At 38.7% G+C, this 12,275-nt stretch overlaps 2 protein-coding genes across 4 annotated transcripts in view; one reads left to right on the forward strand and one right to left on the reverse strand.

Moving 5' to 3' along the window:
• Window positions 1-3,847, forward strand: part of LOC109718281 (zinc finger CCCH domain-containing protein 3-like) — a 10,881-nt gene extending 7,034 nt beyond the window's left edge. For all 3 annotated transcript variants that reach the window (XM_020244442.1, XM_020244441.1, XM_020244443.1), the window contains 2 exons: window positions 2,412-2,630; window positions 3,066-3,847. In XM_020244442.1, the coding sequence (XP_020100031.1) occupies window positions 2,412-2,630; window positions 3,066-3,380 (534 nt within the window). In that variant the 3' untranslated portion in view covers window positions 3,381-3,847. The remainder of the gene's footprint in view (window positions 1-2,411; window positions 2,631-3,065) is intronic.
• Window positions 6,143-9,879, reverse strand: LOC109718964. Its single transcript, XM_020245473.1, has 3 exons — window positions 8,825-9,879; window positions 6,795-7,110; window positions 6,143-6,691 (listed from the first exon to the last, which is right to left on the reverse strand). Exons 1-3 carry the CDS (start codon window positions 9,644-9,646, stop codon window positions 6,555-6,557), a joined length of 1,275 nt encoding a protein of 424 aa, XP_020101062.1. The 5' UTR covers window positions 9,647-9,879; the 3' UTR covers window positions 6,143-6,554.

The raw sequence follows: 12,275 nt of genomic DNA on the forward strand, positions 1-12,275 counted from the left end.
TATATATATATATATATATATATATATATATATAATGCTTGGTAGCTCTTGCTTTTTATCTAAAGATAACTACAGCTGCACTTTGCATGATATTGAGGATTTACTTGCAACGTACAACATGCTATATTTTGGAGTTCCTGTTGAACAATAGTCATACATACCTAAGTAGTAGAAAGGTTGGAGAGTTATTTGCTACATGTATCTGTGTACAATTGGTTTACGGGATTTAATACGCTTCCACAGGATCTTTTACTTGGTGCTTCGCCTGTCTAATTTGAGAGCAGCCTTACTTATTTCGATGATATGTAGAAACTAGTGTCAAGCAATCAATATTACCGACTGCAAAACAATAGACAGATAATAGTGTTGGTCAGTCAATAGGATATATGTCTGCTTTTGTGCAAAGAGTGCCTGTAGAAACTAGTTTTTTTTTCCCCCTTTTCTTTCAAAAAAAAAAAAAAACAAAAAAAAGGTCTAGCTTATAAGTTACAACTTTGTTATCTTTATCAAACTAGGGAGCCTTTCAGTTTTCTAGATCAGTGATTAGGACAATAAAATAATGGATCATAAAGTAGACAATCTGTGCTCGAGTCTTTTATACTTGTTATATCGCATAGCTGTGTACAACTGTACACCTTGATACGTCTATAGATGTTCTTCTCTATCTCTGTGTTCTAGTGTCACCAACAATCTTCTTGCATTGCAACTACGGAAAACACTGAAACATTTTTTTTGGCTATGTCCAAGTTGATGTGCGGACAAATTGTTATTAACCTACTACAAAAGGTATTAAAACGTTCTTTGTTCATAAACTCCCTTTTGAGTGGGTTGCTTTTCTTTTTTATTTTGAGCTGTTTATTTCGTACACATTATTTTCAGGACATCTTTAGTAGTCTTAGGAGAGCAATTTTTGTTACTGTGCTATTTGTCCTCTTTTTCCATTGTTTTATTTAGTCCTTGGATCATATATATAATTTGGAGGCAGTATCTCTGGTTGATCAATTATTCATCATAGAATAATCTGTTTCTTGCATTTTAATTTTCGTCGAAGTCAGAAGATGTTTTCACCAGTAAGTCAGAAGTTGACACCAATTAGTGTTGGAGACCACCTTAATTTGTTTTCCTTTCCAAGGGTCACTCAAGTGAATACTCATGCTTACTTGAATATAAGTTTCTCCATGAACATATAACTTTAGTGGTCCATGATTTGTTATTAATAATGTCTAATTCCCTCTACCAGTTGTGACATATCCTCTCTCCCAAACATATGGTAGTTATATGGTAGCTCCTCTTAGATGATCATATGATACGAGGATGGCTCCCTAGGCTCATGTGTCCAAAACTTACTAAATTCCATCTATGCTGCTAGCTTAGTGAATTTCACTTTTCCTGTTTAGTTAAGAATTATTTCTTTTCATGACTTGGTCGGATGGTTTGATTGAGATAAATAGTTGGGATACCTTCATCCACCCCTACTCACATAATCAGCTAAGAGGAGCTCCTCATCAAAGTTACATCCCTCCTCACCTGGATTTATCTTTAGCTCTTCAATAAAACTGCCAAACAGACATGAGATCCAATGGCTAACACTGAGCTCTCTTGTGGAATGCATCGCATGTTGTTTAATTTCACTGTTGTCTTTTGAAGAAAAGGTATGATGAAGTCTGTGAATCATGTCGATATTAGCTCTTTCTATAGACTCAGTGACTCGTAATCTATGTCAGCACTATTTGCTTGACAGTTTGCCTGAGAATATTCCTCCTTTTGCTTTCTTTTCCTTTTTCTTAGTTCTGTTGCTTGAAACTTTTGGTTGTGTTAAAAATCATTATTACAGTTCTTTTTCACGGATCTCCTGCTACTTTCAGCTTTGTCTTCTCGTTGCTATTTGTGGCTAGTCTCTATAATGATGAAATTTTCAGCAAGCTAAGTGTTAAAAAAATATTGTTTTTTCACGTCATGTTTCGAATATTTAATCTAGGATCTAGAGAACTTGCTGTCTTTTCATGTACTGTTATATCAGATATAATTCTAGCTAAGAGCTTCTAAGGCATGTTTGGTTCGTAAATTGGAATCAGAACTGGTAACAGATTTGGAATGGGTTGCAATTGAAATGGCGATGACCAATACCATTAGTCCGTTTGGTTGGCAACCATGATAGGTATTGGACTGAATGATTGTCCATTCCACCGCGGGATAAGATTCCACTCTGGCCATCTAGGCCTGATTCAAATTGGGGGATCAGACGATTTCTGTTCCACCTTGGGATGGGATTCAGAGTGAGATTCCCTCATACCAAACTGTCGGGATTGGAGACGGTCATTCAGATTCCCATTCCAAGCGCAAAAATTCTGCAACCAAACATGCTCTAATATCACACTGAAATTCACACATGCTTTTTTCACATACGGCAGGACGGTGTGAACCAGATTTCTTCTGCCAAGAATCACACAGAATCAGGTTCGAGCACTCCATCTAATCTTCCAGATAGGCCTGGTCAACCGGACTGCCAATACTTCATGAAAACTGGAACCTGCAAATATGGAACTTCATGCAAGTATCATCACCCAAAAGAGAGGAGAAATCAAGTTGCTGTGAGCACTGTTGGACCCCTCGGACTTCCTCTAAGACCGGTAAGATATTCCATTTTTTTATCTCTGCTTTTGTTTCCTTTGAGGAAAATGTATTGGGTGTTCCTGCAACATTACAGTCCATAAACCTTTGTATGATGTTTCGCACTTGCATTCCTAACACTATTGGTTGTTAAAATCCTTGATGTTAGTTATGCCGTGTGCTCGGCAGATGATCGGTTTTATGTAAAATGACCAATTTAATCCTGTTCAAAATAATTTGCACAAAAAAGAGAAAAAATAGTCCCTTTACAAGAAAAATGTTACATGCCGTGATTAATGATGCCAGGGATGCAATTGTGAAATGCAGCAAATTTCACGATTAAATTGCTTAAGTGAAGAATTTTGGGCACTTGAGTTGCAATTCCTGTTTTACCTATGAGTTGCTGATTGTTGCTTCCTAATCATTTTCATGTGTTTTTGGCTTGGATCATGAAGGGCGAACCAGTCTGTAACTTCTACACAATGTACGGGAGCTGCAAATACGGCTCCGCTTGCAAATACGATCACCCCCAGATGGTCGGGTATTACAATTACAACTACAATTACGCTATGCCCGCGCTCTCCATCCAAGATCCATCTGTCATGTTCCCCAACCAAAGGAGTTCCCAAGTTACGGTAACAGCACCGCAACGTTCGCCCCCGAAAGCCGAGGCTAGCGACGATGATCCCGCCGATCCTTCTTCGCAATCCTCTCCTTCGAACAACGAGCCTCACTCGCAATCCACGCAAGATCAATCCGATCAAAATTAACTTATACCAATTTCCTCGTGAGGGACGCCGGAGAAATTTTGGCAGTTTTTGCCGTACCCTCTCGCCTCAATTTTTTGCCTTTTTTTTCAAAGGACAGCTACTATACTGCAGGCTACGGCGAGAAGCGTGAAGATCTTTTTATGATGAATAAATTGCAGGGTCGAGTTTAAGTTATATATATATATATATTTCTTTGGACCAACGTATGTTATCAAATATGTCGGAGTAAAGAGATGAGCAAACTTATTGTTTCTTTTTCTTTTTCTTTCTTATAAAGCGTACTGCATATGTCAAAATGACCGATGGTAAATGGTAATAAATTGCTCGAAGGAACCACGGATCGACCGTGAGCCGAATGAGCTTGCCGGATGAGTATTGTAATGAGAATTTTCCTTGTAGTAGGAGGGTTTTTGTGGCTTCTGAGAACCGAATTTCGTCATCAAAGTTACACAGCATTTTGAGTTCCATGTTTGTTACCTGTGGCTTACTCTTCCTCTTTTAATTTGCAATATTTTTGCTTGTTTATACATCTTAATACTTTTGGATAATGCGCTTGGGAGTTATTTTCAGGTGAAGGACGTTCTAACAAATAAAAAGGAATAAAAACTTGATGGCTCGGCCTCATCTGGTGATCAACATTGCAGGTGTTGTGAAATCTTTGCTGCTGTTCTGAAATTCATGCTCTGATGTGGTTTTCTTTTAAGTTTTTCGAAATCGAATTGAGCCGAATTATAAAGGCGAACCGAAATAATTTAAAAATTCGGAAGATAAGTACATTATTATGTAATATTTAATTTTGATCACATGCGAATAACAAAAATTTGGTTAACTTGGCGATTACAAGCTTTTCGGGATCTCAATTTGTAACATTCATATTCATAGCTAAACCAAAGTACTAATAAAACGGATTTAGTTACCGAACGGAATTATTAATAAACCGAAGCTGAAAAAAAGGGACTTTTTTATAAAATGACCCTTCAAAAATTTCAAATTGACAAAATATCCTATCAAAATTTTATTTGGAAAACTAACCCTTCTTTCGCCACGTTGGATTTTTGCTATAAAGGCGGTGAATGATTCACGGCCTTTACATATATCTAATGAAGGCGGCGAATTATTCACCGCTTTCATAATATATATGTGAAGACGGTGAATCGCCGTCTTATCTGTGTTTAACTTCATGACTTAAATAAATTTCGATAAATTTAGAATATTTTGCACTAAAGACGGTGAATCATTCACCGCCTTCATATATATATTATGAAGGCGGTAAATCATTCACCGCCTTCATTATTTATATGTGAAGGCGGTGAATGATTCACCGCATTTATAGCAAAAATCTGACGTGGCGCCTACGTGGTGAAAGGAGGGTTATTTTTCTAAATAAAATTTTGACAGTATTATTTCTCCATTTTAAAATTTTGGAGGGTTATTTTATAAAAGAAGCCCGAAAAAAATGAAAATGAGTTGGTCCGGTAATGTAACGGTAACTAAGAGTGATCACCGTTATGAAAGAAATGAATTAGTTTATCCTTACGGGACCGAACTCTCCCATCACTCGGAGTCGGGTTTTCTATTTAACTAACCAAGCTGATAGGGCTTGTTTGACTCTGCTTTTGCTTGTACTTTTAAATATTATTTTGTTGTATGTAGTTGCAACTATACTGCAGTTGTAACTGTAGTATATCAATATCTGGCGTTTAATTCAACTACTATATTGTAACTGTATGAGTTTGCTCAATTGCAGCAGTTGAAACTATATCCAAATTAACTACGATTCAACTATCGCATTTGGAGAAAATAATTTATTTTTAAAAAAAATAAGCTTACCCCACTAATAACCTTTTAAATAGTGGGGGTAATCTCACCATCCGTATATTAAATGATAGAAATTTGTAAATGCACTTCTCAACTACAAACCAAACAAAAATATTTATAGCTACAGCACTTTCTACTATATCCAGTCAAACAGATGCATGTAATTATAATTATTGTATTTTCAGCCGTATTCATATCCAAGCATTTACAATTACGTCGAACCAAACGGCTCCTTAGTAGTGATTTCAATAACACTATTCTTTAGTAAAGCATTTAGTAAAGAGAAAAACTTAGATTTTTCTGGCTTCAACAGAAGAGTGATATATAGATTATTAAAGAAGCTCAACAGATTATTAAAGAAGCTCAACTTTGGTACTTCTCAATTTGTTGCGCAGCAGAATTGTTGGGAGTATTTAACTGCTGTGTGTGTGTGTGTGTGTGTGTGTGTGTTCTTGTTACCAAAATGATAATGTGAAGCATATGGTGGTTTCATTGACACCAAGTAAAACAAACTTTTTTTTTTCTGTAAAAACTTAAAGGGTGCGCTTGTTTCAACATAATCACAGCCCGCGAAAGTATCAGAATTATATCCATACAATGAAACTCGACATTACGTGTAACGAGCGCAAAGTCGTGAGTTCGCACCGTACACAAACTCGCTGCCCTGCAAGACAAAAATAAGCGTGCGGGCAACGTGAGACCCACAGAAGTCCAAGATAGTAGCGTCGTCCAAACACCGGCAATCTCTTGCTACACGAACTCGCAATTTCAACCTTAGACTTTAGTGAAAATAAACAAGCTGGTAGAGAACAATGTTTTAATATTTTATATTTAAGAGACCATATGTCAAAAAACTACATAAAAAAAAATAAAAAATAAAAAGAACTAGAAATCGTAGAAATTTACCAAGGAACAAAAGAAATAAAAAAAAGCAGGAATAAAAATGGCTCAAACAACCCTACAAGTGAATAGAGCAAATTGCGTCAATGGTGATTTACATGTCATCAAACAAATTCTGCTACATTACACATTTACAAGAAACAACAACTCTCAAAACAACCTTCTTTTTGCAAAGTTGTCTAATATACAAACAAATGATCATATTTGCTAACTCAGAAGTTTAACACCAACACAACATATAACTAGACAAAACGCCAAAAAAAAAACGAAAAAGAAAAAGAATCACTCAGATGCAAAACCAATCCAAGATGTGGCGGCGAATCAGCAATTTGGTTGAATGAACAACCGAAGAAGAACACACCACACCATGTGTTTTCGTATCTCGAAGTAGAGCAAATCCTATTGAGAATCCACACACCGAACGAATAAGAATATCAAAATCGGAGATCTTCGGCTTCACGAGATACCGATTGTTTTGCTCAAAAGCCACAAGAACAACGTCCATTCGAGCGTGAAAATCGTGTGGAGCCATGATCTGTCAAGCGTGAACCCGAAAACCGTTATCCCTGCTTTGTTGTTCTCCAAGTAAGTCACTGCAAGGGGGGAAAAAAAAGAACAGTTTATGAGTGTTTCTAGTTCTTCAAATCTAGTGCCTCTTGTTACTGCTTTTACGAAAAGCTGGATTAGATGTCTAACCAAGTGCTTGTCTGTTTTGAAAGGAAATTGTCCTAGCAAGAGGTTTCACAATCTTTGTGTTCTCCAGTGCATCCTCATCACCAGTCCCATCATACGACGACGACGATTCGTCCTCGCTGTCGCTCGCGGGGTACACGCGGTACGTTTTGGGAGCAGCATCGGAGGACGGTGCCTCGAGGTCGAAATCGGAGAACTCGGTGGTAGCGCACACGTGCCACTTGGCGGCAAGGCCTGTGAGCGCTTGGGCCTGGTGCGTGATCTTCGCCGCGCTGCGTAGGCATATGAGAAGTCCCGTCACGAGCACGATCGAACATAGCTGCCAATTATTGATCAAAGTATAAACAAATAAGACATTGTATTCAAAGTACGGCTCAAAACTGTTCAAATGCAATAAGGATCACTAGAACAAACGAAAAGCCCGTGTTATGTTTTTCAACTAGGATCTGCTATCAAAACGCTGCTAAAAGCAAGTACATGACAATTACATCTCTCACTAAAATGTTTTGAATATGCAGAAAACTTCAAAAACCCTTCCCTATGCGGTAGAGCCCGATTTCGCTATACCATCATGCGGTTCAAAAGTATAGCACTTTGCCACCCTTTCTAACAGCATTTTACATGTAGATTCTTGGCCAAAAATAGAGCAATAACCACAGGGAGACAAAGTATTACGAACTAGAGGTGGCATCAAGGGGTCTTTTCGAAGCTTTCTCGACAGGATAATGAAGAATAAAGCGAGTGAGTAACTGCAATTGCGTAGAATGAGAGGGCTTATAGTTTGGTAAAGTATGTCGAGCAAACATGTGGGAATCTAATGGGTGATACAAATCTTATAAGGGGTGATGTTATTAGCATAGCTAATTTTGACATTGACAGGTAGATTCTCTAAATCTAGTCACTATTTGCTGACTGAATTTGACCAGATTTAATGAATATACTCTGCTCTACTAAAAATGGCTATGTTAAATAAATTAGTTTTTATCTCTTAAAACATTAAAAAGAATCCTAATGTAAATAGGTATTCTGGAAACATCGAAATCCTCGTGCAAAAATCATCCCGACTGGCCAGACCCAAACAAGAGTATAAAACACTACATTTCCAAAATTTGCCGAAACTTTACATGATAAACCACACAATCAGAAGCTCCCCATAGTGATTCATTATGCATTATCCCATCAAGAAAAAACATGATCATCTACTTGAAGGAAATAAAGAGAAATGCACCAGAACACTTGTTTGTTTCCATGAACAAAGTCTATGATAGCTAATATCACTTATTATTAAGAAACAAGTAACGGCCGCCGGATGTGTACATAACGGCCGCCGGATGTGTACAAGTTAAGAATCTGAGAGGTAGAATTTTCCCCGAAAATATCAAAACTAATTAAACCTACACTATGTTGGCTTAAATGGGCTAGCATCCTGCCCTATGACGGTTTAATAGCTCGAGATTTTGAAATTAATAATTAGCGCCAACGATCTGACACACTAAACTTGTAGTTTCTTTAATGCCTTCTTTTATTGCCACGATCAAAAAGTAGTATCGGAAATCTCTCACAGGAATAAATTGCTCGAACGCACAGCGAATTCTGATACTCTGTGGCCATAGAAGGGTAAATCACAGGGACCAGTTCGAAGTTTCACTCATGCCAATGAACTCCATTTTGTCCGAATTTAGCCCGTATGCCGTAGTGTCTACTATAACAAGATCACTTCATCGAATCGAAAGATGTTACAGCTGAATTAACTACCATGTCATCTCCAAAAAATGGTGTTGTGATAAAATGATGCTGATTGAGCTAGCATGTCATTTCTTAAAGAGGGTCCGGAGCCAAATTTTGACGGTTATGAGATGACGCGACGCGACAACTAATCAACTGCCGCACCATCATTACGGTATCATCTTTTGGAGATGACACAGATAAATAGTTAAATCAACTACCACATCATTCTACATTACTGATGTGAAACGAATTTCCACGGAGCGACTGAATCGGCGCGAATTGAAATTCAGGAACGAAAAGTTTACCGCGAGCTCAGCGGTGTTGAAGAGATCGTCCTGCGAGTCCTTGCGGGTGGTGAGCAGCACGGAGGCGAACTGGCTGGCGGTGACGAGCAGCAGGCAGGCGACGATGAAGCTGCGGAAGCGGTGGCTGATCACCCGGAGCTGCCGCCGGACATCGAGATGCTCGGCGAGCAGGGCGGCGGCGAAGTCCTGTAGGCGGAGGATCTGGAGGTGGCAGATGAGGCGGAAGAGGACGCAGGCGAGGAGGAAGACGGCGGCGCGGTAGGCCCAGGAGGCGAGCTCGAGGAGGCAGGCGAGGGCGTCGCCGAGGACCGAAAAGCCGCCGACGAAGGGAATTCTGCCCTCGCCGGCGCCGACGGCGTACCACCAGGCCTTGTAGGCGGCCTCGAGGGCGAAGCAGGGGAGGGCGAGGGCGGCGAGCAGGCGGAAGGAGCGGGCGAGCTGGGCGGAGTAGTGGGAGCGGACGCGGTCGGTCTTGTAGTGCAGGCGGTGGAGGAAGAGGAAGCGGCGGAGGCCGATGCGGCGGGTGCCGGCGGCGAGGGAGAGGAAGGAGAGCGCGGAGGCGGCGGAGAGGGAGAGCTGCACGACGGCGTCGTAGGGCCGGCGGCGCGGGCGGTAGGTCAGCACGAAGTGGGAGGCGGCCGGGACGGCGACCGCCAGCAGCAGGAAGAAGAACCACGAGACGACGGCGTGGCAGGCGGTCGAGTGGTCCATCCCGATCCACCGCAGGCACTTCCGGAACCACCGCAGCTCGTCGTCCGCCCGCGACGCGCACCGCGCCATCAGCGCCTCACGCCCGCCCCTGCCGCCGCTGTCTCTACCCATAATAGAGAGCGTAAGTGGGAAGAGATTTCTGATGCTCCGATTACAATTTTTATAATCTAATATGACTGGTTGATCAACTTATAGCCGGAGCCCGGAGGAGACGGCAGAGAACAGGGAGGAGCACATGATTAGGAAGACATTGTTGGGTGTGTTTGGGGTTTATGTAGTTTAATTCGTTTTCAAAATTAGTGATGGGGAGGTGGAGAGGCAGGTGAGTAAGGGGGGATTGGAGGGTAAAATTTCAGTGAAAAGCTTTCGAACAATGTTTTATACAAAAAAAAATTTATTTTGGGAAATCTTTAAATATTACCTCTGTAATTTCGTTTTTTTTAGTTTTAATATTATATAATTTAAAGTATATCACTATAGCACTTTTTTTTTATTTTTTCTTTTCATAAAGTTATAACTGAAAAGTACAAACGTGAATATTCGATAACTACAGGTAGGATATCTGAAGTTTTTTTTATATATAATTTAATAAAATATTAACAAATGAGCTGATGGAAAGAGAAAAATAAAATCATAGAGTACTAACTTGATACACTTTAAATGACAGGGTACTAGAGTCAGAAAATACGAAACTACATGAATGGTATCTGAAGTTTACTCTTTTACTTTACTATGATGTGTTAATTTTATTTTTAATTACATGACTTTTAATATTAAAATTAAAAAATAATTTTAAATTTTAAAAAATTATAATTTTTAATAGAAAAAAAAATATGTGAGAACAAATTGAAGCTTTCTGATAAGATGTTTTTTTTTTTTTAGAGAGATAGATAGTACGTTATCCGCTTCGTTTATTTTATTTAGAAATAAATTTAGCTGGAAAATGTGAATCAAACAGGATTCGAATTTAGGTCTCGAGTACCAACCATCAAGCCCTTTGTCACTTGCTCCAGATTCTAAGACATTGTCATCAGAAGCTGCCGACTGAAAGCTGTTTTCCGGATTGGGGAGGGAATTGGGATGCAGGTGGTGGTGGTGGTGGTTTGTTCTGGTGTTGAGCTGGTTTTAATTGGTTGAGTGCTTGCTTCATGTGTGTGAATGGGTGTTGACTTTATGTTATCCAATTGAGAAAAAAACAGAGCATCAGATCAAGTATACTTATCAAAGTTGCATAGTGCTTTCCTGTGTTCTCCGTTTTACGAAAGAGTGAGCGGTTGATATATTGGACACGTAAAATAGCACGATTTTTAATAATATTTTTATATATATAATGCTGATATGCCCCTATTATATATATATATATATATATATATATATATATAGAATTAGGCTACTATACTATCTATAGTACCGAGCTCCGGTACTATAGTGTTTGTTTTCGATCTTAGGGCGTTCAAATCAACGATCCACACCGTTAAATATGATCTAGGGTATATGAATTTCTTAGGAATAAAATTTTAGTTTTTTTCGATATCGTTTATTTAGTAAATAAACTATATCAAAACGGACGGTGGAAATTGAATAATCTTTAAAATTTGAGCATAGGACTTTTAAATTCAAGATCAAGAATGTTAACCTTAATCTATATAGTTTAAAGTATTTTCTATCAAAATTTGAAGAAATTTAGATTCTTCTACACCGTTAAACTCCAAACTCGTCATAATAGCCATTGAAAATTGACAATTTTGAAATAGTTTGATCATAAAGTAAACTATGTCGAAAAAAATATAAAATTTTATTTCTAGAAACTTTAAATACCCTAGATCAGTTTTAACGGTGTGAATCATTGATTTAAACGCCCTAAGATCGAAAACCAACACTATAGTACCGGAGCTCGGTACTATAGATAGTATAGAAGCCTAGCTCTATATATATATATATATATAGAGAGAGAGAGAGAGAGAGAGAGAGTCCGGCTATGGTGCTTGTAAAAGCACCAAGTATTTGGTGCTTGTAAATTTTCTACCATTAGATCTACGCATTTGATTATTTTCACCTGTTAGATTATACTATTCAACCAACCACCCACTCAACCCTAGGGGGCCCACATCATCCTCACCGCATATTTCTTAAGCCAAGGGTCGAAAACTTACAAGCACCAACGACTTGGTACTTTTAAAAGTATAGGAGTTCAATTCTATAGAGTCCGGCTATGGTGCTTGTAAAAGCACCAAGTATTTGGTATTTGTAAATTTCTACCATTAGATCTACGCATTTGATTATTTTCACCCATTAGATTATACTATTCAACCAACCACCCACTCAACCCTAGGAGGCCCCCATCATCCTAACCGCATATTCCTTAATCCAAGGGTCGAAAACTTACAAGCACCAACGACTTGGTACTTTTAATAGTATAGGAGCTCAATTCTATAGAGTCGGGCTATGGTGCTTGTAAAAGCACAAGATTGTGCTTTTGTAATTTTGTCATTAGATCTAGTATTTAAATTATTTTCACCGTTAGATTATACTATTCAACAACACACACCACTCAACCTTAGGAGGCCCACATCATCCTAACCGCATATTCCTTAATCCAAAGAGCTCAATTATATATATATATATATATATTATATATATAATAGAATATATATATATATTATATATTATATAGAGTCGGCCTGCTATGCTATCCGTAGCACGGAGCTTCGGCTATCAAGTTGTTTTCGATTATGCGGCT

This window comes from Ananas comosus, linkage group 12 (genome assembly GCF_001540865.1).
Source record: "Ananas comosus cultivar F153 linkage group 12, ASM154086v1, whole genome shotgun sequence".
NCBI classification, from domain to species: Eukaryota; Viridiplantae; Streptophyta; class Magnoliopsida; order Poales; family Bromeliaceae; genus Ananas; species Ananas comosus.

What these genes read in the sequence shown, in the direction of transcription:
- LOC109718964 (XM_020245473.1), bottom strand. Translation starts at nt 9,646, where the DNA reads ATGGGTAGAGACAGCGGCGGCAGGGGCGGGCGTGAGGCGCTGATGGCG. An exon ending in TCAACACCGCTGAGCTCGCG is followed by an intron (nt 7,111 to 8,824) that starts GTAAACTTTTCG and finishes AATAATTGGCAG; the next exon opens with CTATGTTCGATCGTGCTCGT. An exon ending in TCAAAACAGACAAGCACTTG is followed by an intron (nt 6,692 to 6,794) that starts GTTAGACATCTA and finishes CCCCCCTTGCAG; the next exon opens with TGACTTACTTGGAGAACAAC.